Source organism: Leptonychotes weddellii, chromosome 9 (genome assembly GCF_054177405.1).
Source record: "Leptonychotes weddellii isolate Sample4059 chromosome 9, ASM5417740v2, whole genome shotgun sequence".
NCBI classification, from domain to species: domain Eukaryota; kingdom Metazoa; phylum Chordata; class Mammalia; order Carnivora; family Phocidae; genus Leptonychotes; species Leptonychotes weddellii.
In genome coordinates, this window is record NC_138377.1 from 103,083,875 (window position 1) to 103,110,789 (window position 26,915).

The 26,915-nt window shown below is 35.7% G+C and overlaps 1 protein-coding gene across 9 annotated transcripts in view; it reads left to right on the plus strand.

Moving 5' to 3' along the window:
- SCAPER (S-phase cyclin A associated protein in the ER) overlaps positions 1–26,915 on the plus strand; it is a 422,618-nt gene that overhangs the window by 188,850 nt on the left and 206,853 nt on the right. For all 9 annotated transcript variants that reach the window (XM_081829597.1, XM_081829604.1, XM_081829605.1 and 6 more), the window contains 2 exons: positions 765–901; positions 24,236–24,301. In XM_081829597.1, coding sequence (XP_081685723.1) covers positions 765–901; positions 24,236–24,301 — 203 coding nt within the window. The remainder of the gene's footprint in view (positions 1–764; positions 902–24,235; positions 24,302–26,915) is intronic.

Consider the following 26,915-nt stretch of genomic DNA (forward strand, 5'->3'; position numbering starts at 1 on the left):
AGAAGACTGCAAATGAATATTTGATGTTAGGCAAGTCCTTTGAAGAAAAATAAACAGAATAAAGAGATGGCAGATAGTACAGGGTGTTACTTAAGATTGGGTATTCATTTTAGCTTGGACCATGCCACCTTTCCCAACTCCCAGCCCAAACAAACACACATATATCCAATATCTATATGTTAAAATTCAGTCCATCCTTCAAGAGATAGCAGACATGGTACTTCCTTCTTGAAACCTTTCCTCCTCACCCTCACTGACTGAATAGTGCTTTTGTTTCCCTTTTGAACTCCTATAGCACTCTAACACTCTAATGGGCACTTACTGGTTGATATTATAGGGGTGTGTGTGTGTGTGTTTTAAACCTCTCTTTCTACACTGTGTAGTTGTGAGGAACAGGCATATGTCCTTATATCCTTAGCATTTATCACAACTGATGTGCAGCAAAGGTTTGATAAATCAATGAAATCCTTTTTTTAATTTAAATTCAGTTAGCCAACTTGTACATCATTAGTTTCAGATGTGTTCAATAATTTATCAGTTTCATATAATACCCAGTGCTCATCACATCATGTGCCTTCCTTAAGTCAATGAAATCTTAAGTAAAACAATTTCTTCAGTGTTTTCCAAAGCAATTGTGAACACCAGAATTTCATAAAGATTACTTTTACTTTCATCTATATACTGTTATACTCACTGTAGTCTGTAGCAATGCTATGTTATTTTTTAACCAGCATCATCATCATCATTATTTATTTATCTTGCAGGAGCATCTTTCTTTAAAGAAGTATATTATTGACATTGTGGTTGAAAGTGCAGCTCTACCAGAGCCTTTGAAAGATGGAGAAGAGCGGCAGAAAAATAAAAAAAAAGCCAAAAAGATAAAAGCCCGGATGAACTCCAGGTACCATAAATATCCTTAAAAACAAAACAAAACAGAAACTGTTAGTGATATATCCTTTTTAATGTAAATCTAAGGAAGACCCTCTGCCTGGCACAAAAGTTTAAACTTGTTTGCTTTAAGAAAGCCTTGAAAATAATACTGATGAGCCTAATTTATAGCCACTTTCTTTGATTGAGAAAGAAAACTGTGTATTGATCTAAAGCCCTTGCTTTCACCTGTTAAGAGCTCTTCTTATAATTGGATGCCAAAGCCCTGCCAAACTTGTGCCTCCTCCAGCATACAGTAGTATGTTTAAGTATGTGTAAACTAAGCCTATTTTTCTTTCCAACTATTGATTTTTAAATGAGGTATCAAAGAAAATCAATAGCAATCAACAAATAGAAGTCTGCTGGCTGTAGTGTCAAATCCCATGACTAGGTTTAATCAATTTGGTTGCCTGTCACAATAAGAAAAGTTCAAGAAATATCTTGAAATGGAAAGTGAGTTGTCAGACCTGTAGTTTATCATCAGCCTCCAAAGTAACATCTGAGGATCAGACAGCTGTGTAGTATATCATTACCTCACATGCTTTGAGCATCACCTGATGACTGATGAGTCTTATTCAGGACACAAATGTAGTTCCTCTGTAGTAGATAATTTTGTGCTATTTGGGGGAAGGTAATCTAAATATGTTGTTTTACCTTTATTACCAAATGTTTTGAAAGTTGGAGAAGCTTGACCCATGGGATTATAGAAATATAGTTCTAGAAGGTGAAATGGTGGTTATCGCTTTCCAATTTCAGATTGTAGTTAAAGGTGTCCGTTTCATCTTCCAGAATCAACGAAAACTTGCAGAGTACTCATTCAAGCAAAGAATTTATTTTTTGAGATTCCTCTAAGTTTCTAAAAATAGTTTCACAGTATACTTGAAGGTATTACTGACCTTCATTTCTAGTTATGCTAAGAACCTGCTGTCCTCCTGACACTGAAATACATACAGCCCATTTTTGTGAGTTCTTTTTTTCCTCTGTGTACACATTCCCTTGCTAAGCTCCCCCAGTCCTGTGTCTCCAAATATCCTCTACTTAGTGATGACCACCAATTTAATATCTTCAATTTTATTCAAACACAAACTCCTGTTCTCTCCCTCACCCCATTCTCCAAAACCCCTCTTTGTCCCATAGTTTTCTCTGTCTCAGTAAAGGGATACTCTATTCTAGCTTTGTATGCCAAAACTCTTGAAGTTATCCTTGACTTTTCTCTTTCTCCCACACCTGACATCCAGTCCAACTGCAAATAATGTTAGCTTGATTTAAAATATATTCAGAATTTGACTACGTCTAACTTCACTGCTTCCCCTGAACCCAGTCCTTTGTCATCTCTCGCCTGAATTACTGCAGTAGCTCTGTGACTAGTATCCTTGTTTCTGTCCTTGCCTCCTTGCAGTTTATTCCAAATACTCTAGCCAGAGTATTAAAATGTAAGTTAGATCATGTCACTTCTCTGCTCAAAACCTCAGGTTTCCTCTTCCCACATATATCCATACACCCATCTGCCTTATGTCCTCCTGGTCTTTGCTCACATGTTCCCTTTTTGGTGAGGCTGTCCTCAGGAGCTTGACTTTTGTTTTTTGAAACATAAGTAGTGGTAATTTATTAAACAAAACCTTAAAATTATAGAAAAAAATACCTATAATTCTGTTGCTAATATTTTGACATATATATCCTTTTTATACATACCTACCTATATCTACAGATTTTATTCTTCATTGCAGTATGATTTATTTAAGTGAAATGTGGAGATATCCAGTATGGTTTGTTGACTTTTGACAAATCTAGCTATTCCAGGTAATCCATACTCCCATCAAAATTGTCTTTGTGCCTCTTTCCAGTCAGTTTCGTACCACCTCTGGCCTTTGGTAATCACTGACCTGCTTTCTATCATTACAGATTACTTTTTCCTGTTCAGGAAAGGCATACCAATGAAATCAAACTCCCCTGTGGCTAGCTTCTTTTACTAAGTGTACTATTTTTGAGATATATCAGTGTTGTTGCGTGTAGGTACTTTGATTCTTTTTATTATTGTACATATTCATTGTGTGCATATCCTACAATTTTTATTTATTCATCTGTTGATAGACTTTTGGGTTTCCAGTTTTGGGCATTTATAAATTAAGCTCCCCTCAAGTCTTTGAGTGTATATGAGTTTTCATTTCTCCTGGGTAAATACCTAGAAGTGGAATACCACATCATTTTCCATAGTGGTTGTACTCTTTTACATTCCTATCAGCAATATGTGGGACTTCCAGTTGCTCCATAGTCTTGCCAGTACACACTTGATATTGTTAATTTTTTAAATTTTTAGCCTATTTCAGCAGGAGTGTCAAAGTATCTCAATGTAGTTCTAATTTGCATTTTCCTAGTGACTAATAATATATATTGAGCATTTTTTCATGTGCATTTTAACCATTCAGTATCTTTCTTTATGTGTCTGTTGAAGGTTTTTGCCTATTTTAAAAGTTGAGTTGTCACCTTACTTCTGAGTTGTTTATATATTCTGACCACAAAGTTCGTTGTCAGATGTGTGCTTTACAAATTTATTCTTGCAGTCTGGAAATTGCCTTTTACACTTTCTTTAAGATAGCTTTTGACAAGCAAAGGTTTTTACTTGTGATGATGTCTATTTTAGGGTTTTGGGTTCTAAGAGGTCTCTGAACAAAGGTAAAAATCCTCCTGTATTTTTTTCTAGAAGCTTTGTAAGTTTTATTTTTGCATTTAGGCTTATGATTCATCTCAAATAAATTAATGGGTATGATATGAAACATTAGTCCAAGTTTATTTTTCCATGTAGGTAGCCAGTTGTTCCAACATTGGCTGAAAAGGTTTCTTTTTCCATTACACTGTTAGCACTTTGCATAAAAAAAAAAAAAAAAGGAAGGAAGGAAAGAAAGAAAGAAAGGAAAGAAAGAAAAGAAAAACTCTTCCCTTTGTGTGTGAGTCTGTTTCTGGACTGTTCCATTCTTTTATTTTAAAACCTTGATAAAAAATAGAAATCAACCTTTGAAGTGTAGATCCATTTCTGGACTCTCTGGTCAGTTCTATTTCATTGATATATTCATCTATCTTCAAACTGTCTTGATTACCATGGCTTTATACTAAGTCTTGAAATGAAGTCCTCCAACTTTGTTTTCTTTTTTGAAATTGTTTTGTTTTTCCAAGGTCTTTTGTTTTCACATAAATATTAAGATCAATTTTTAGTTTCTAAAATAAAAAAGCCAGTTAGGATTTTGATTGGGGTTGCATTGAATCTACAGATCAGCTTAGGAAGAACTGACATCTCTATCTGATAGTGTGGGGTCCTCCACCCATGATTAAGGTGTTTAGCTTCTAGTAATATTTTGTAATTTTCAGTGTAGAAGTTTTACAAATATCTTACTAAATTTATCCCTAGCATTTTTAGTTTTTTGATGCTATTGAAAATAATTTTACTTCATTTTGTTGTTGTTGTTAGTATATAGAAACAATTTGATTTTTGCATATTAACCTTACATACTCGGACCTTGCCATATTGACTTATGAGCTCTAATAGCTTTGTGAATTTATAAGATTTCTTTATGTACATAAACATATCTGAGAAAAAAACAGTTTTTTCAATTATATACTGTTTACTTCTTTTCATTGTCTATGACACTGCATTGCATCTTCAGCAAAATTTTGAACAGAAGTTTTGGTCCTGGGGTGCCTGGGTGGCTCAGTCGTTGAACGTCTGCCTTCAGCTCAGGTCATGGTCCCAGGGTCCTGTGATCGAGCCCCACATCGGGCTCCCTGCTCGGCGGGAAGCGTGTTTCTCCCTCTCCCACTCCTCCTGCTTGTGTTCCCTCTCTCAGTGTTTCTCTCTCTGTCAAATAAATAAAATCTTTAAAAAAAAAAAAAAGTTTTGGTCCTGTTTTTAGGGAGAAAGCAATTAGTTTTTCACATTAAGGTATTATGTTAGCTGGAGATGTTGACCTTAGGGGAGGCTAAGCATGTGTGGGACAGCAGGGTATGTAGGGGAATCTTTGTACCTTCTCTTAATTTTTCTGTGAACCTCAAATTTCTATAAAAAATAAAGTCTTTAAAAATTTTTGTCTTTTTAAACCTGTAAGGATCTATAGTAATACCCCCTTTTTCATTCCTGATAATTATAATTATTCTTTGATTATTCTGGCCAGGAATTTATCAGCTTTATTATTAATCTTTTCAAGAATGAACTTTTGCTGTCATTGACTTTTCTTTATTTTTTCTATTTCACTTATGTTTTTAATTATTTTTTCTGTCTTTACTTGGTATTTTTTTTGTTTTTCCCTCTAGATTCGTAAGGTAAAAACTTAAGATTACTGATTTGAAACCAGACTCCTTTTCTAATATATGCAATTACAGCTATAAATTTCCCTCTAAGCTATTTTATATGTTGTGTTTTATTTTTTATTCAGTACAAAATATTTTCCAATTTCACTTCAAATTCTTTGACCCATTGGTTACTTAGAAGTGTAAGTGCTAAATTTCCAAATAATTGGGAACTTTCCAGATATCTTTTTGTCTTGATATTTAATTTCCTGTGGTGAGAGAAGATACTGTGCATAATTTCAATTCCTTTAAATTTATTGAGACTTGTTTTATGCCCAGCATCTGGTTTGTCTTGGTCAGTGTTGCATGTTTACTTGAAGAGCATGTATATATTTCTTGTGGTAGGTGTAGTTTCTATAATGTCAGTTAGGTCTAGTTGGGTAATAGTGCTGTTAAAGTCTTCCACTTGTATCTCTAATAATTGTCTATTTCATATTGTATCAGTTACATAAAGAAGAATATTCATATTTCCAATTATTTCACACTTATATCTCACACTTCAGTATTTTCCAGTTTTGCTTCAAGTTTTGAAGCTTTGTTGATAAATACATACAAATTTAGTATTATTTTATCTCCTTGAAAAATTGATCCCATTACCATTATAAAGTGTCCTTTTTTTTTGTAATATTTCTTATGGTGAAGTCTATTTTATCTAATATTAGTATCATCATTTCCACTCAGTATTTTCATGATAAATCTTTTCCCATTCTTTTAGTTTTATTCTTATAACTTCATCTCTTTATATATTTTTGTCCACCTCTTAAAATTGTCATATGTGAGTCTTCTGTCTTTTCTGACAGTCTATTATTTGCGGTTTTTCATCAGTTTACATTTAATGAAATTATTGCTGTGGTTGTTGTAAGTGTACTGCTTCACTCTCATCTGTTCATCTGTTGTTTGTTCCTTTTTTTTCTTCTTTTCTGCCTCCCTTTTGGATTATTTTTTTAGTATTCCATTTTCTATCCTTTATTGATTTAGTATCTCTACTATTTTATTTTTAGTGTTTGCTTCATTTAAAATATGTAACCTTAAACTGTCACATGAAAACTATATAATATTAAACCACTTCAGTTACAAGTTTAGAATCTTACAGTAGTATCTATCTTCTCTTGTTGTTTGTTATTGCCTTATATTTTACTTCTATATGTATATCGCACATCCCACTATAATTTTAATTTTTCTTCTAGTTATTCAGTTATCTTTACCATAATTTACAAAACCATTCCCTGTGTTTTCATTTTTTCATGTAGTTCTCCGGTTCTATCTCTTAACTTTTCTCTTCACGTGAATTACTTCCTTTAACAGTTTTTATATTGCAGGTCTACTGGCAATAGATTTTCTTATCATTTGTTTGCCTGAAAATGTTTATTTGACTTTCATTCCTGATTGATGTTGAATTATGTGATAATGGTTTTTTTCTTTCAGTACTTGACAGTTTTGTTCTAGTTTTATGCTTGCGTTCTCCCTGATTAAAAGGCAGCACACAATGCCTGAGACTAATAATTCACTATGTGTTAAGTAACTTGAATTTAAATAAAATAAAAAAAAAAAGGCAGCACATATTCTTTTTATTTTTACTTTTTTATTATTATGTTAATCACCATACATTACATCACTAGTTTTCGATGTAGTGTTGCACAATTCATTGCCTGAAGGCAGCACATATTCTAATCCTTTTTTTACTATATACAGTATTTCTTGTTTTCATTTGGCTGTTTAGTATATTTTTCATATGATGGTTTTAAGCAATTTCATTATAATATGCCTTGATATGGTTTTCTTTGTGTTTTTCCTGCTTGCTGTTCATTAAGTTTCTTGAATCTGTGAGTTTATATTTTCCCTCAAATTTAGAAAAATTTGACCACTGTTTCTTCAAAAATTTTTTTCTATGCCAGACTATTTCTTTTTCTTTTATGGGATTTGCACTTTTAAAATAGAGTGTTTGATGTTCCACAAGTCCTTTTTTTTTCCTCTGCATCAATTTGGATAGTTCTGTTGCCTTATATGATGTTTTCTTTTGCTATTTGTCATCTGCTATTAAAATTGTCCACTGAATTTTTCATTTTATATGTTGCATTTTACATCTCTCTGAGTCCCTTTTGGTTCTTTATTATAGTTTCAGTTTATCTATTTTTAATTCTGATTTGTTCTTTTTTATGTTTATGGTTTCCTTTAACATATTTATGAATTTATTTGAAGTCCATCATACTTAAAATTTCTCCATCTGAAATTGTTTATTGACTGATTTTTCTCCCCAATACAAGTATGTTTCCTGTTATTTATGCCTAGTAATTTTGTTGCTACTATTTTTATTTTTATCCTTTCATTGGACAGTATGAGCTAGCTCTGTGTTATAGTACGTTTGGATTTTGTTGTTTTTCTTAATAGAATGTGGAATTTTATTCTGTCATACAGGTTACATGCCTTGATTTTAAGTTTTGTGAGGTGGGTTTTGAGTAACCTTTAAATTTAGAGCTAGGTTGGCCCTACTCCTAAATGTTTGGCCTTTGTAAAATCTCCACTGAATGACTAGAGTATTCAATAAATATTTGTAATATAGCATTTGAAACTCAAACATGTCTCAGCTTTATGCAAGCTCTGGTAATTGTTCAGCTTACAGTTCCCTGGTAGTTGGTCTTTCCTCTCCTGTGGGAAGTCTTGCCATGCTTATTCATAAATTAATATGGCCAAAGACTTAAAGAGGACCTTTGGAGATTTCTGGACCTTCGTTGCACACATCCCTTCTCTCTTTCTCTGTGCATAAATGCCAACTGTCTCCTTGGCTCACCCTTACATCCTCTGTTTTGGTTACCTCTTTCCCCTCATATATAGCTGTTTGGAAAGTGCCTTCAGGCAAAAGATGAAGTAATCATGGGACCTAATTAATTTGTTTCCTTTTGCTAAGGGATTACTGTCCTAGGCTACTAGTTGTCTATACATGAAAATCAGTAATTCCGTATGCTTTAGGAATTTTCATTGTTGTTCATAACAGAAGGGCCAGTATGATACTAGTCTGTAGTGACTGAAAACAAAATTGTCAAGCAGCATTATCAGCATTCCCCAGTTCTTTTTTGCTGTAGCACTTACCATCATCTAAAATCCTTTTATTTATTTAATTATTTATTAAATAAATATTTATTTAATTATTATTTACACTTTGTTTTTCTCTCATTAGAATATAAACTTCATGAGGATTTTTGTCTCTGTTGCTGGCACCCAGTATGTTTTCAACAAACATTTGTTACAAAGAATTAGATGAGATTGGATTGTGGGATTAGTGTTCATATCACTAGGATTTCTTTGGCATTTTAAAAATGGATAAAAGAACTATGAGTATTGCTTCCATAAATATCAGAGTTCAGTCTTGAGGCAGGATGGTCTGTTCCAGGTTTCATGGTAGAGTTAGTGAAGGTAAGGTTGTAGAAGCCCTATTCAAGACGATATAAAACTGGATATTTGGTTTTCCTTCAGCCAGTTAGATGAGGGACACTGTCTAATGGCAAAGCCAGAATTAGCAGGTGGTTTATATTGTGGGTATGTGTTCTAAAACTAATTAGTAGGGTTCTATATGACTTATTCATGGATGAAGAACTGTGAGAGTGCATGTGTTTCCTTAAAGTTTTTACATTCAGGCAGATTTTCTTCTGAAAGAGGAGTCCATATGAACAATCAGAACTTTACTGCTGAAATTTAAGTGGAAAGGATCCATCATTTGGCACAGAGGACCAAGAAAAGCAAGATAGGCAGTAAAGCTCTAATCACTAGACTGAGTTTTAGGACAGAAGCATGATGACATTAAGCAAGAAACTAGATTTGTGGAACAGATTGTCATTGATCTGGAGTTTGAATGGAGGTAGGAATGGAGTAACGTAGAGAGCTGCTACTTAGAGCAACATTTGGATTCATAGGTTTTTCACTGTATATGGCCAGACCTGTGTCTGCAGTGTTGGCAGCTTGCATATCACCTTCAATGTCCACTGGTAATCGTTAGGCTAACAGAATCTTTATCTCTGAGAATAATTGACTTTCAAGAAGATGTTCTGAAATGATGCAAGGAGAGAATGAGGAGTGTGTGTCTATGTATATCTATATATATCTATAGATACAGGTATGTATACATATAAATGAATATATGAGAAAAGAAAGTGAATAGCTATCTGTCCACGTATATGTTTATGTTTCGGTGTAAATTCAGATATAGATGCACAGACAGACATACACAGAGTTTATCTTGAATCTGTGTTTGTTTGAGAATTGAATAGGGTTAAGCCTTGGCTGACAGTTGACCAGTGAACCTACATGGCCATGGAGACCTAAGTTGAGCAGAGTAGAGGCAGAAGAAAGACATAAGGGCTAACAACTATTACAGGATTCTGATTTAGAACTTTAAGGTGAAACCTAATATTAAATCTAATTTTAAAACTGTTTTTTACACTCATTTTGCATCCTTTATATGTGTCTTAAGGAATCCATTCAACCCATTATTCAAATATTTGCATTATCTTAAAAAAAAGTGAATAGAACATAAATATAAAGTATTAATAGAGGTAAATAACATATAAATAACTCTTACATGAGACAACGTGTCCAAAGTAGCAGAAGAAAGGTACAAATAAGTAGGTGAATTCTAGGGAAATAAACTTCATTATGACTGGGTAGTCAGGGAAGGCTACTTACAGTAACGATGGTGATTATAAAAAGAAATATGTAAAAACAAAAAGTGGCTCGTATTCGGGGGAAATCGGAGGGGTAGACAAACCATGAGAGACGATGGACTCTGAAAAACAAACAGGGTTCTAGAAGGGTGGGGGGTGGGAGGATGGGTTAGCCTGGTGGTGGTGGGTATTGAGGAGGGCACATTCTGCATGGAGCACTGAGTGTTATGCACAAACAATGAATCATGGAACACTTCATCTAAAACTAATGATGCAATGTATGGTTAAAAAAAAAAAAGTGGCTTGTATTTATTAAGTTCTTTATGCCCTAGATATTGTCTTAGACTGGGAATACGCATTTTAAGCAATATTAAAATAGTCTGAATGTTCATTGTGTTGGTAGTCATAAGAGGAAAAATTTGATTAACAGTTTAAATAGCCAATAATAAGTAGATGATCAAGTAAAGTATGGTACATGAGACTTTTTTTTTTCCATTGAATATTCTTTCCTGGTTTTTCAATGAATAGTTGACCATATAGTTGTGAGTTCATTTCTGGATTTTCTATTCTGTTCCATTGATCTATGTGTCTATTTTTGTGCCAGTACCATACTGTCTTGATGACTGCAGCTTTGTAATATTACTTAAAGTTCAGAATTGTGATGAATCTAGCTTTGCTTTTCCTTTTCAAGATTACTTTGACTTTTTGGGGTCTTTTGTTGTTCCATGCAAATTTTAAGATTGTTTGTTCTAGCTCTTTGAAAAATGCTGATAGTATTTTGATAGGGATTGAATTAAATGTATAGATTGCTTTGGGTAGTATAGACATTTTAATATTTGTTCTTCCAATCATGAGCATGGAATGTTTTTCCATTTCTTTGTGTCATCTTCAATTTCTTTCATAAGTGTTCTGTAATTTTCAGAGTACAGATCTTTTACCTCTTTGGTTAGGTTTATTCCTAGGTGTCTTACGGTTTTTGGTGCAATTGTAAATGTGATTGATTCCTTGATTTCTTTTCTGCTGCTTTATTATTGATGTATAGAAATGCAACAGATTTCTGTACATTGGTTTTATATCCTGCAACTTTACTGAATTTGTGTATTAGTTCTAGCAGTTTTTTTGTGGTCTTTTGGATTTTCTATCTAGAGTATCATGTCACTGCACATAGTGAAAGTTTGACATCATCCCTGCTGATTTGGATGCCTTTTATTTCTTTCTTTTTGTCATATTATTGCTAAGGCTAGAACTTCCAGTACTGTGTTAAGTAACAGTGGTAAGAGGGGACATCCCTGTCATGTTCCTGACATTAGAGGAGAAGTTCTCTGTTTTTCCCTGTTGAGGATGATAGTTTCGTATATGGCCTTTATTATGTTGAGATATATCTCCTCTACCCTTTTGAGGGCTTTTATCATGAATGCATGTTGTCATCCCAAAGATTTTTGACCATTGTGTTTTCAATTTCATTTGTTTTCATGTAATTTTTAATTTCTTCTTTGATTTCTTCAATGACCCATTCATTGTTTAGTAGCATATTTTTTAACCTCCATTTATTTGTGCTCTTTACAGATTTTTTTCTTGTGGTTGATTTCTAGTTTGATAGGGTTGTGGATGGAAAAGATGAATGTTATGATCTAAATCTTTTTGTATTTGTTGAGACTTGTTTTATGTCTTAATACATAATCTGTTCTGGATAATGTTCCACGTGCACTTGAAAAGAATGTGTATTCTGCTGTTTTAGGATGGGATGTTCTGAATGTATCCGTTAAATCCATTTGGTCCAGTGTGTCATTCAAAGCCACTGTTTCCTTGTTGATTTTCTATTTAGATGATCTGTCCATTGATGTAAGTGGGGTTTTAAAGTTCCCTACTCATTGTATTACTACTATCAATTACTTTCTTCATGTTTGTTATTAAGTTTTATGTATTTGGGTGCTCCCATATTGTATCTTCTTTTCTTTTAAACTTTATTTATTTAAGTAATATCTACAACCAATGTGGAGCTTGAAATCATACCCTGAGATCAAGAGTGGCATACTCTTCTGACTGAGTCATCCAGGCACCCCATAAAATTGTTATCTTCTTATTGGATTGTCACCTTCATTATTTTATAGTGTCCTTCTTTGTCTCTTGTTATAGTCTTTTTTTAAAGTCTGTTTTGTCTGGTATAAGTATTGCTACCCTGGCTTTCTTTTGACATCCATGTGCATGATAAATGTTTCTCCATCTCCTCACATTTAATCTCCGGGTATCTTTAGGTTGAAATGAGTAGGCAACATATAAATGGGTCTTGTTTTTGTATTTACTCTGTCATCTTATGTTTTTTGATTAGGGCATTTACTCATTTACATTCAAATAAATTATGAACAGATACATATTTCTTTATTTTCTGTATATTCTTTTTTTACTTGTTTTGTTTTTGTAGTTTTTCTCTAATCTTTCATGGTTTGCTGGCTTTTTTTACTGATATACTTGGATTTCTTTCTCTTAATTCTGCGCATATTGATTTCGGTTTTTGATTTGTGTTTACCATTTTGTTTGTATATAGCATATACTGTATATAGCAGTCACTTTATTAAGCTGATGGTCCCTTAAACTTGAACCCATTTTTTCTCCTGCCCCCCCCCCATGTTTTAGGTATATGGTGTCATATTTTACACATTTGTATTTTGTGAATCCCTTGACTGGTATTTACAGATATGTTTATTTTTACTGCTTTTTTCCCCACTTTTCATACTTTTATCTACAGTCTTTCCTTTCCACTTAAAATGTCCCCTTTAACATTTCTTCTGGCCTGGTTCAGTGATCATGAACTCCTTTAGTTTTTTTTTTTACCTAAGATACTATCTCTCCTTCTATTCTGAACAATAGTCTTGCTGAATAGAGTTTTCTTGGCTGCACATTTTTCCCTTTCAGCACTCTGAATATATCATGTTACCCACTTGTGGGCTGCAAAGTTTCTGTTGATAAATCTGCTGATAGCTTTATGGGGTTTCCCTTGTATGTAACTGTCTTCTCTTGCTGCTTTTAAAATGTTTCCTTTATCACTACTTCTTGCCATTTTAATTACTATGTGTCTTGGTGTGAGCCTCCTTCAGTTGATTTTGTTGGGAAATCTCTGTGCCTCCTGGATCTGGATAATGTGTTTCCTTCCCCCAATTTAGGGAAGTTTTCAGCTATTATTTCTTCATATAAATTGGCTATCCCCAGGGTGCCTGGGTGGCTCAATCATTAAGCATCTGCCTTCAGCTCAGGTCATGATCCCAGGGCCCTGGGATCGAGCCCCATGTCAGGCTCCCTGCTCAGCAGGAAGCCTGCTTCTCCCTCTCCCACTCCCCCTGCTTGTGTTCCTCTCTTGCTGTCTCTCTCTCTCTCTCTGTCAAATAAATAAAATCTTTTAAAAAAATTAATTTGGTATCCCCTTTTCTCTCTCTTATTCTGAGACTTCTATAATACAAATATTATTATGCTTGATGGAGTCACTGAGTTCCCTAAGTCTATTCTCATTTTGTATAATTTTTTTTTCTCTCACCTATCAGCTTGATTATTTGCCATTCCTCAGTCTCCCAGGTCGCTAATTCATTCCTCTGTTTCCTCTATCCTGCTATTTATTCTATCTAGTGTATTTTTAATTTCTTTCGTTGTGTTGTTCATCTCTGATTGGCTTTTTCATCTCTTTGTTAGAGTCTCACTGATGTCCTCCACTCTTTTCTCAAGTCCAGTGAGTATCTTTATGATCATTACTTTAAATTGTCTATCAGGCGTATTACTTATATCCATTTTTCTTAGGTCTCTAGTTGTGGTTTTGTCCTCTTCTTTCATTTGGAACCTATTCCTCTGTCTCTTCACTTTGTCTAACTCTCTGCCTGTTTTTCTGTGTGAGGAAAGTCAGCCATGTCTCCTGCTCTTGAAAGTAGTGGCCATGAGAGACTCTAGACTCCGGGAACCAAACTGAGGGTTACAGAAGGGAGGGGGATGAGGGGATGAGGTAACAGGGTGATGGGTATTAAGGAGGGCACATATGATGATGAGCACGGAGTGTGATATGCAACTCATGAATCGTTGAACACTACATCAAAAACTAATGATGTACTATATGCTGGCTAATTAAACATAGTAATAAAATAAATTTAAAAAACAAAAAAAAATAATTATAGACTTCTGAAAAAAAATTCTTGAAAAAATAAATAAAATGGGGATAAATAACACCTATATCCCAGGGCTGCTGTGAGAATTAAGTATGATTATGAGAAAAAAAACCACAATGACCCGTATTTAGAATATAGTATGTATTCAGTAAATGGTAGATTTATTTTTCCTGATTTTGTATTCAGATATCTGATTCAGTGCCTGATTTTTAGATACCTTAAATATAATCAAATATTAACATTGGAAGAAAGGGGTTTTTTTTATGTTTAAAAATGTTTTGACCATTCTTGACATTTGCTTTTTTCATTTTCTTTATGATGGTTTTTGAATTTGAAAATATTCTTTTTTGGTGAAGTATGTTAATTTCAGCTATAATGTTTATTGGATATTATTTTTAGGAAGCTTAAATGTTAAAAGTATATTCACCTGGAAAGATATTCATGATTTCACTGTTTTATATTTATCATTATAATTTATTTGGTGTGTGGAGAGAAGTAGGGCTTTTCATTCTTTTTTTCTAAAACAGTTGTTAACTGTTTTAGAATCTACCAAAGTGAGTGATGCCTCCCCTTTTAGTATTAATTTTTTTTGGAGTTATTAGGTTCAGATGTACATTTCATGAGAACCAAATTATGGTCAAGTGATTTTACCATCTCCTTCTTCCCTATAAAATTCAAAGCTGGATATAAATAAATGTTACCCGCCTTCAACAAAGCAGGAAAAAATATGCAATGGAAAAAAAGACAGTCTCTTCAATAAATGGTGCCGGGAAAATTGAACAGCTATATACAGAAGAATGAAACTCGACCATTCTCTAACCCCATACACAAAGATAAACTCAAAATGGATGAAAGACCTCAATGTGAGACAGGAATCTATCAAAATCTTAGAGGAGAACATAGGCAGTAACTACCTCTTCAACATTGGCCACAGCAACTTCTTTCAAGATACATCTCCAAAGGCTAGTGAAACAAAAGCAAAAATGAACTTTGGGGACTTTATCAAGATAAAAAGCTTCTGCACAGCAAAGGAAACAGTCAACAAAACAAAGAGGCAACCCACAGAATGGGAGAATATATTTGCAAATGACACTACAGACAAAGCGCTGATTTCCAAGATCTATAAAGAACTTTTCAAACTCAACACCCAAAAAACAAATAAGTCAAAAAACGGGCAGAAGACATGAACAGACACTTCTCTGAAGAAAACATACAAATGGCTAACAGACACATGAAAAAATATTCATCATCATTAGCCATCAGGGAAATTCAAATCAAAACCACATTGAGATACCACCTTACACCAGTTAGAATGGCAAAAATTGACAAGGCAAGAAACAACAAATGCTGGAGAGATTGTGGAGAAAGGGAAACCCTCTTACACTGTTGGTGGGAATGCAAGTTGGTGCAGCCACTTTGGAAAACGGTGTGGAGGTTCCTCAAAAAATTAAAAATAGAGCTACCCTATGACCCAGCAATTACACTACTGGGTATTTACCCAAAGACACAGATGTAGTGAAAAGAAGGGCCATATGCACCCAATGTTCATAGCAGCCATGTCCGCAATAGCCAAACTGTGGAAAGAGCCGAGATGCCCTTCAACAGATGAATGGATAAAGAAGATGTGGTCCATATATACAATGGAATATTACTCAGCCATCAGAAAGGATGAATACCCAACTTTTACATTAACATGGATGGGACTGGAGGAGATTATGCTAAGTGAAATAAGTCAAGCAGAGAAAGTCAATTGTCATATGGTTTCACTTATTTGAGGAACATAAGGAATAGCATGGAGGACATTAGGAAAAGGAAGGGGGGGATTCGGAGGGGGAGATAAACCATGAGAGACTATAGACTCTGAGAAACAAACTGAGGGTTTTAGAGGGGAGGCAGTGGGGGGATGGGTTAGCCCGGTGATGGGTATTAAGGAGGGCACGTACTGCATGGAGCACTGGGTATTATATGAAAACAATGAATCGTGGATCAGTACAGCAAAAACTAATGATGTACTGTATGTTGACTAATATAATAAAATAAAATTAAAAAAAATAATAATAAAAAAGAAAGGAAAAGAAAAGAAAAAGTGGCCAGGGTGCACACTTTTAAAAAGGGGGCTCTGGTCCTCTTCCACAGGGGATGCACAGCCTCTATGGAAACCAGGGCTGGCTGGGGTTGCTCTGCAAAGCACAGCAACTGGGAGTACAGTTTTAACAAATTGGATGTGTCCTCCTGGGAGGTGACCAGCCCTTGAAGCTGGGACTAGAACCCCACAAAATGCACAGGTTGGAAGATGGTATGTTGGTGAGGTTTGTGCAGGTCTTCTGAGGGAGGGTGTCCATAACTCTGGGGACTGAGGCAAGTGTGACTGGAAAGGGCAGATACGTAGAACCACAGAGGGCATGGGGCTTAGTGTAAGCAAGTTACATCACAAGTGTTAGGACTCTGCTGGCTCCAGTAGGTTGCCTTGTGTTTCTGCTGGGGAGAAGGGGAGGAAAATGAGCCTGAAATCGCCTTTGTTTCTGAAGGCATCTCTCTGCCATCCCTGCCTCTTCAGGATGCCAACACCTCTGAGATAAGTAAATTACTCTCCCTTCCATATGCTGCAGATGTTTTTTAAAGTCCTGCTTCTATGCTGGATATCCACAGGATGTTTATTGTCCTGTCTCTTTAAGGGCAGGAACTCCACTTTCTAATGCTCTCTGGGCTCTCCCAGAGCCAAGACCACTGATATTTAAAATTTTAGGCTTTAAGTCCCACTGGTTGTGAGAACTCAAGAAATTCAGCCCCTCTTGCTTTCAAAGCCAAATACTGTATGGATTCATTTTCCCCATGCAGGCTTCCCAGTGTGATAATCTGTTTCTTTTACTTATTCAGCCCTGACCAAGGCTATACTGGGGAGGGGGTAACAGGGTGATGGGTATTAAGGAGGGTACGTGTTGGGAGGTGCACTGGGTGTTATACATAACTAATGAATCATTGAACACTACATCAAAAACTAATGATGTGTACTATACAGTGGCTAACTGAACATAATAAAAAAAAAAGGAAAATAGTTTCTTAGTTCCTGAAAAGTTAAACATAGAATTACCATGTGACTTAGTAATTCCAGTCATAGTTCTATATGCAAGAGAACTGAAAATACATGGTGAAATAAAACTTGTACATGTATGTTCATAGCAGCATTAGTGAAAAGAGCCAAAAAGTGGAAACAACCCAAATGTTCATCATCTGTTGAATGGTTAAGTAAAATATGTATACCCATACAATGAAATAGTATTTAGGAATAAAAGGAAATGACGTACTGACACATGCTACAATGTAGATGAACTTTGAAAACATTATGCTAATTGAAAGAAGCCAGTCAAAAAAGGCCATGTATCATATGATTCCATTTATATGAAATTTCCAGGATAGGGAAATTCATAGACACAGAATGATTAGTGGTGTTTAGGGTTGGGAGCAGGAGGGAAGCACTGGGAATTGATTGCTAGTATTTACTGCATTTTATTTAGGGAGTATGAAAATGTTTAAAGTTAGAGTGTGATGACTGCACAACCTTGTGAATGTATTAAAAACATTGAATTGTACATTTAGATGGGTCAATTATATGGTATTTGAATTAAATGTCAGAAAAGTTTGTTCAAAAATAAAATGGCAGAAATAATGCTAAATACATGATAAAATACTGATAAAAATATTGATAAAAAATAAGGACTCTTGAATTAAAAAAAAAAATTCTTGAATTATGTGAGTGAAAAATGGCTCAGTAGGGAACTCCAAAAGTTCATACCCCTGTAAAAACAGTGATTAAACTGGCAAAAACAGATTCAACTTTTTGGAATGCTGGGAATTAATCAAAAGCTTACTGCTACTCAGGGAAGGCACAGTGAAGACAAATCAGAATGTCATTAAGAGTGTTTCATGGCATTTTAATTTACCCTGATTCCATCTTCCACTCCTCAGCTCAGCAGCATCTTTGAAGACAACCACCTGCATCCCTGATACAGGTACCTAGTACTGGAGGGTGCAAATCTGACCTTACATTCAAGGTTGTATAGTTGTTTTGACCTGTGTGATGGTTCTCTGAAGGATGTTGCCTTTCTTTCATCTAACTCAGAATTCTCCCAGAGCTGGGGAGGCTACCTAGGGGCAATTGTCAAAAACAATTTAAAGGCAAATATATTAGTCATTATAGTCGAGCAGGAAAAACAGAGCAAACGATAGACTAATCAAAAAGCTTGTAGGGGTGGGTGGGGGAGGCTGAGGATTGAAATGCTTTGAGTAATAAGGGCTTTGAAGAGCTCCCACATACTATGAAAAATCTAGAAGGCCACATGCATACCAAGGGCTGGATGCACATTCAGAAAAGACCTGAGAAGTACCTGAGGTCTTGTCTCTGGCTGACCATGAGGCTTCTATGCAGTAGGAAATGAAGACTAAGGAAGAGTTGTAAACTGCCAGAGTTTGTCACTTTGCCTCAACCACACACACAGCTGATTTACAAATATTAGATTGACTTTTTTTTTTTGGTCATTCCAGGTGTTTAAGGAAATCACTTGTATCACTAGTTGATCCCTAAACTAATTGAACAGATACTTCAGTGGCCATAAAGGCAAAGAATACAAACTTCAGAAAATCAGTTCAGAAAGGTTACTAAACAAATATATAAAACTACATCAAGCAGGAAAAACACCCCCTGTCAAAGGAGGAGAATTTGATTTTCAGCCTTGCCACACTATAATATTTAAGATGTCTAGTTTTTGTTTGACAAAAAGTTACAAGGCATTCAAACAAAAAGAAAGTTAGCTTATACACAGGAAAAAAAATTAATAGAAAGTGTCCAGGGGAAACCCAGACGTTGGCCTTACTAGACAAAGACTTTAAATTAAAATGTTAAAATATGCCCAGAGAACTAAAGGACCCATGAGAACAATATCTAACCAACTGGGGAATAGTAATGATGATATTATATTAAATTTATATTTATATTTTAGTACATATAATTAAAATTATAAAAAAGTGAATAGAAATTTTGTCATTGAAAAAACAGTGACTGAAATGAAAAATCCACTTGAAGAATTGAACAGCTAATTTGGGCAAGTAGAAATAAGAATTAGTGAACTTAAAGTCAGGTCAGTTGAGATTATCTCCATGGAACAGAAGGGGAAAAGAATGAAAAAATGAACAGAGTTTGAAAGACGCATGGACCAACATATACAGAAAGGAAGTCTCGGAGAGTAGAGAGAAAAAAGGGCAGAACGAATATTTGAGGAAATTATGGGTGGAAATTTTCCAAATTTAGTTATGCTAGAGGAAATGAGAAGGGAATGAAAATGGTACTCTGGAAAATATCTGACACAAAACAAAGCAGTAATAAGGAGAAATTGAAGGAAAAAAGATGTATAGGAAATAGCAAAATGACAAAAGAAAATCAGTCTTCATCCGTTATTGTCCACAAATGTTCATAGTAGCTTTATTCATAATAACCCTAATCTGGAAAGAAGTAAACTGCCCAACTGTTGTATGAATAAATTGTGATGTCCACCTAATAGGACACTACACACAGTAAAAAGGAATTAATTAGTAATACATTCACCACTATGAAAGAATCTCAAGAGATTTATGCTAAATGAATCCAGAAACAGTAGAGTATGTATGATTGTGGTAATTTGATATTCAGAAAGCTCTAGTGCTAAAAAGCAGATGAATAGTTGCTACTAGCAAAGGAGGAGAGAGTGACTCCAGAGAGTTATGAAAACATTTTGTGGGGTGGTAGAAATGTTCTACATTATGACTGTGCTTTCAGTTATATTGGTAGACACTATTGTGAAAACTCATTAATTATACACTTTAAATTGTTTTATTGTACATGAATTATGCCTCAACATAAGGGTAGCTCAAAAAATGAAAAAAAAGAAAACAAAAAAATTAACACTTTGGAATCAAGGGCTTGGGGGTGTAGAGAACATTGTTTTGTTTTGTTCTAATTTTATTATGTTAATGAATCAAGAACATTGTTTTAAGTAAGAGTTTTTTAGGAGTAAATAAAAATGGCCTAAACAACTCAAAGATCTAGAACAATGTTCACATCAACGTCCATGGGAAATACGATAGATGCTATTTATTTATTTTTATTTAACAAATACACATGAGGGGCGCCTAGGTGGCTCAGTCGTTAAGTGTCTGCCTTCAGCCCAGGTCATGATCCCAGGGTCCTGGGATTGATCCCCGCATCGGGCTTCCTGCTCAGCAGGAAGCCTGCTTCTCCCTCTCTTCTCTGTGTCTCTCTCTGTCAAAAAAATAAATAAAATCTTTAAAAAAAAAAAAACGAATACACCTGAGACACTTACAATATACTATATCTTTAAAAAAGATAAAAACAGATGAAATAGAGGTTAATAAGATCTAATTACTTGAGAATATTGGTAAACTGTGAAAAGCTAACAAAGGTTAGCCGGTGAAAAGGCTAACAAAAAATAAAATGGAGTAAACAAATAACCCACATTAAGAGTATACCCAAGATGACATGGGGATTAAAAATGAGGGAATGCGGTATACAACACTAATAAAATTTAAAATCTTAATAAAGTAGGTCATTATCCATAAAACAAGTCATCAGAATTTAATTGTAAGAGTATCTGAAAGGACTTGTTTTCTGCTTTATCTCTCACTATTCCCATGTTTTAATCTTTTGCTCCAGCAAAATGGATCTGTACACTATTCCCTAAGCATAAGTAGTGTTTTCCCATGTGTTCAGCATTGTCTGCTTACTTTTCTCTGCTGTTATGCCATTTCCTCATTTTTTTGTGTATTCAGATGCTCCCTATCTTTCAAGCAAGTACACATTCCATTTCCTTCAGGAAACTTACCTTTAGCATCCTAGCTGGAAATGAGCACTTGTGGCAATACTCATCTTTCACTTACTCTGCTTCGTAGACTTGGGTGTCTTTTCATAGTGTTGTATCTTCCTCTTCCTTATGGAGAATAAATTCCTTGAATATTCCTACTATGTTTTTACCTCATCCTTGCTATGAATGTATCTCCTAGTTTATAGAGAGTAGGAACTCTGGAAATAAATATTTGATTGCTGAAAATTTGACCAAGACAAGATTCATATTAGGAAAAAGTGATTAACCACCATTTCAGGTAAAGTTAGAATTTTTTGGATAATTTTTTAGTTATATGTGCATGAATGACAGAATGGATTTGATCCTTCCCACTTTAAGCCTTAGATAAATGTATTTTTTGATATAATAGGCCTCTTCTTAAGCCTTACTTTCTTCTTTGTGAACTGGGGATCATACCATATCGAGTTTTTAGGACCGTGTATGAGACAATGGATGTTTAGCTCCTGGAAAAATACTTGGAATATATTCAACCTTCCATAACTGTTGCCCTTTCTCCCTTTCATACAAGTTCACAATTTTTTTTTATTAACATATAATGTATTATTTGTTTCAGGGGTACAGGTCTGTGATTTATCAGTCTTAGACAATTCACAGTGCTCACCATAGCACATACCCTCCCCAATGTCCATCACCCAACCACCCTATCCCTCCCACCCCCTTCCACTCCAGCAACCTGTTTGTTTCCTGAGATTAAGAGTCTCTTATTGTTTGTCTCCCTCTCTGGTTTCGTCTTGTTTCATTTTTCCCTCCCATCTCCTATGATCCTCTGTCTTGTTTCTCAAATTCCTCATATCAGTGAGATCATATGATAATTGTCTTTCTCTGATTGACTTATTTCGCTTAGCATAATACTCTGTACTTCCGTCCACATTGTTGCAAATGGCAAGATTTCATTTTTTTGATGGCTGCATAATATTCCATTATATATATATATATACACCACATCTTCTTTATCCATTCATCTGTCAGTGGACATCTGGGCTCTTTCCAGAGTTTGGCTATAGTGGATATTGCTGCTATAAACATTGGGGTGCAGGTGCCCCTTCGGATCACTACATTTGTATCTTTGGGGTAAATACCCAATAGTGCAATTGCTGGGTCCTAGGGTAGCCATGAATTCTATGTGCTATGTTCCCCTAGTGCTGGAGTGCTGCCGTTCTCATTGATCGGTAAACTTGGTCTTGGCTGGATGTTCTTGCTGATCTTCTGGGGGAGGGGCCTGTTGCCGTGGTTTCCAAATGTCTTTGCTGGAGGTGGAATTGCACCGCCCTTGCGGGGCGGGCTAAGTCTCTGCAAGGGTTTGCTCTCCGGAGCTTTTGTTCCCTGCAAGCTTTCCGTTCGGCTTTGGAGGCCGAGAGTGAAAATGGCGGCCTCCCAATCTCTGCCCCAGAGGAGCCGGAAACTCAGCCCCGCTCCTCAGTGAGCCCCCAGAGAAAAGCCGTCAGTCACTCCTGTCTCCCTGGTCTCCGGCCGCACTCCGTGCTCACCCGGCCTGTGACCAAGCGTTTCTATCTCTGGCACCCAACCCGTGTGGAGTCTCTAAACCCAGCAGATCCCTAGCACTCCTAGCAATCCCTTAATATTGACTTAATTTGTAAATTTCTCTTTTTGAAAGAAAAAGAGGAAAATACTAATTTAAATTTTATCTGCTCACCCAAAGGGTCCTAGTCTCCAGCGCCACTCCTCCCGGGGGAGGAAGAGGAGTCTCCCCAGATCTGCCGCTTGTTGGGTCCCTGTTGGAAGAGCAATGGCCCGACTGTGCCGCGGATCACAGGTTTATGGCAACCCTGAGCTGGGAGCCGACTCCTCGGCTCTGTCTCTGCAGCCGGCTTCCCCACTCCGAAACCTGGGAGCTCTGTTGCACTCAGGCACCCCCGGTCTTTCTGTGACCCCGAGGGTCCTGAGACCACACTGTCCCAGCGATGGTTCCACACCCCCAGCTTAGCCACTGGAGCGACGTCCCTTAACGGAGCAGACTTCTAAAAGTTCCGATTTTGTGCTCTGCTGCTCTATCACTTGGCTGGAAGTGGCCGCCGGAGGCCCCCTCCCCCGCCATCTGTCCTCTCCAATATCGCCTGGATTCACTTCTCTGCACGTCCTACCTTCCAGAAAGTGGTCGCTTTTCTGTTCAGAGAGTTACTGCTATTCTTTTCTTTGATATCCTGTTGAGTTCGCAGGTGTTCAGAATGGTTTGATCCCTATCTAGCTGAATTCCTGGGACCAGACGAAATTTAGGTCTCCTACTCCTCTGCCATCTTAACTAAGGACCAAGTTCACAATTATTTGCCACTGTAAGTGGTTATTCCCCATTTTCATATGCCTTAATATTTTGGCTGATAGCAATGAGCATGTGTAGGTCACAACAATATATAATTTAACTCTAATTTATTCTTTTGCTCCCATGTTTAACCTGTGCTAGTTCGCTTTTTCCTTATTAGAGCTGTTGCAATTTGCATCTTTCATGATTTTTTATGAAGTATTACTTATTTTTTCATTGCAGTCTAGATTGGTATACACATTGTGACTAATTCTTTCATAGGTCACTAGACTAATTCTTTGAGACTAGGACCCTTTGGGTGAGCAGATGAAATTTAAATTAGTATTTTCCTCTTTTTCTTTCAAAAAGAGAAATTTACAAATTAAGTCAATATTAAGGGATTGCTATAGTGACACCTATGTTAAATCGATTAACTGTTGATGGCTATCCCTACTGGTTCAAGCAAGCTAGAGCCTAGTTAGACAGTGGCAGAGAAATGTTATCTCAGATTTTTCTAGACTTTCAGTATTTAGCAAATATAAATAACAAAAACAAAAGAAGACAAATCTTTGAGTGTCTAGTCATTTCCACTGCCTTTTAAATTATTTCTAATGGTAAATAACTATTCTTGTATTCAGTTTTGTATTATATACCTCTTAAGGTATATGGATGTTTAGCCATTTCAACTGTCTTATAGAAACTTAATATGATTTCAAATTTAATTATCATGATTTTAATATTTCTGAAAAATAAGCCCCATTCTATACCAGGTCTGTAAACTGAGAAATGTTTATATGAAGCTCCTCTTTATCCTATGAGGAAATATTTATTTTTTAATCTTTTTTGATAGCATTTATAGTATTTTAAAGAAATATTCTCAGAAATCAAAGTGTTACACTAATGTTTCTAATACTGGAACAGGAAAAACATAATCAGGGTTTTAGTTTGTTATAAAAATTGGCAGCACAATAACTAACAGTGATAAAACTTTTTTCTCTTCAGGGCCAAGGAATATGAGAGCTTAATAGAAACAAAAAATTCTGGATCTGACTCACCTTATAAAGCAAAGTGAGTATTTTACTCTGCATTTTATTTATCTTACTGATGTCTGCCTGTATAAAAGTTTATCTGAACTTGTATTCCTGTGACCCTAAGCTTTATATCTGAAGCCTAGAATTTCATTCTTCTAACACAGCGTTTTCCAGCAGGGGACAATTTTGCGGTGCTTGGGGCTATTTGATCACATTTTGATTATTACAGCTGGGAGAAATGGTGCTATTCCCATCAAGTGCATAGAGACCCAGGGATGCTCTTAAACACTCTTCAGTGGGCAAGACTGAAGCAAAGAATTATCTAATCCAAAACGTCAGTAGTGCCCAGGTAGAAAAGTCCTGCTCTAACAGAATAGGTTCTGGCAGCCCTGTGCTGGTTCTTGCTCAAGGAGGTCTTGTTCAGGATTATGGCCAGGGCCACTTGATAGATGAGGAGTTAGACTCCACCACTGGCTGTTAGTTTAACTACACAATAGCTAAACACAACCACCATCATTTTGCTTCTCTCAAAGATATTACCGGTTAGAGGTGCAGTGAGGGAGGTACTCAGAAACACTGCCGATGGGAGTGCAGGTTAGTGTAGTCTTATTGAAAGGCAATGTGAATCCAGAGCTTAGAACATCTACTTTAGGCTGCTGAGGGAAATAATGCAAAATGTGCCCAAATATTTATATACAAAGATGACTATTTTAATACTGTTTTTCATAGTGAAAAAAGAAAGAACTTAACTGCCACAAATTGAGGAATATCTATAACCAGTGGTTGGTGTAGATATGCTATAGCATTTTAATGCGGCAATTATTTACATTTAAAGGTTTGTTTTTTTTTTTTTTAAGATTATTTATTTATTTGACAGAGAGAGACACAGCGAGCAAGGGAACACGAGCAGGGGAAGTGGGAGAGAGAGAAGCAGGCTTCCTGCGGAGCAGGGAGCCCGATGCGGGGCTCGATCCCAGGACCCTGGGACCATGACCTGAGTCGAAGGCAGGCGCTTAACAACTGAGCCACCCAGGCGCCCCAATTATTTACATTTAAAACAGAAATATTGGGGCGCCTGGGTGGCTCAGTTGGTTAAGCGACTGCCTTCGGCTCAGGTCATGATCCTGGAGTCCCTGGATCGAGTCCCGCATCGGGCTCCCTGCTCGGCAGGGAGTCTGCTTCTCCCTCTGACCCTCCTCCCTCTCATGCTCTCTGTCTCAAATAAATAAATAAAATCTTTAAAAAAAAAAAAAAAACACAAATATTGTTGCCTGTCAGAAATGACATAACCGATCAGAAAATTACTTTTATTAATTGTTGTTTTGAAACTATTAGTCATTGCCATTCTAAAAGAAAAAACTTTGTAAAATATTAAAGAAGTTAACAAAATTATCAAGATTATGATGATACTGTATGACTGGAAAACCCAAGAGAATCAAGTGAAAAACTAGTAGAAATTAGAGAATCAATTCAGTAAGGTGGCTGATCACCAAATGTGATAATATTAATAATAGGTAATGTTTACTGAACCTTTGCCTCATTCAAGGGTCTTTACTTGTGTTGACTCCTTTATTCCTAAAAATAACTCAATGAATTTCATTAGGGAAGCTAAACCTTACAGAGGGTGAGTAACTTACCTTACGTTTATGCAACATCCAGGCTACAAAATTAATACTTTCTTTTCTTGCAATCAGTTAGAAAACATAAATATCATTTCAATAGCAATAAAAAATAAACTAAAAATAAACTTAACAAGAAATATGAAGGCTCCATAAAAATTAAAAACCTTAAAATGCTAACAAAGGGTATTAAAGAAGACTTACATAATGGAAAAACAAATTATACTCTTGGATAGAAAACATGGTATAGTAAATTCTCTAAATTCTCCTACAAATGAAATGTAATCTGAATAAAACAACTACCTTTTAAAAAATAGAATAATTTTAAAGAATGTATGGAAAAATAAATGAGAATTTCTGGAAAAAAATTTAAAAGAAGAATGAGGTAGGACTGTGCTAACAGCTATTTAATAATATCTTAATGATACCTATGTAGTTAAAATAGTTTTGCATTGGCATATGAATAAAAATGTAAATTGATGGAAGAGATTTTTAAAAACAATCTAGAAACAGATTTAAATATTTGAGGAAATTTAATATATGATGGTTGGATAGTGTTTACAAAGATAGCCAGAAGTTGAGCCATTCCTGGAGGCATGGCCCTGTGTGTTATAATATAACTTTGCCACTATTCCATCAAGAGGTGGACTCTCTTTCTTTTCCTCTTGAATTTGTTCTGGCCTTTTGACTTGTTTTGACTACTGTGGAAGCAATAGGTGATAACCAAGACTTGCCCATAGAAGTCTTGAGGCTTCTGCTTTCAACCTCACTTTCTTGCTCTGCTGTGATTGCCCTGTAAGGAGACTGGGTCAGCCCTCTTAAGGATGAAAGATCACTTGGTCCTGGGGATAATCCTTTTAATATGATGCTGAGTTCATTTTGCTTGTTCTGTTGCGGATTTTTGAATTAATATGGGATATCACGTCTTATTAAGCCTCTGCTTGTGTTACATTTGCTTATGTCCCATTGGCCAAAGCAAGTCATTTCACCAAGTCCAGAGTCACTGTAGGAGACTATACAAGTCATGGATAG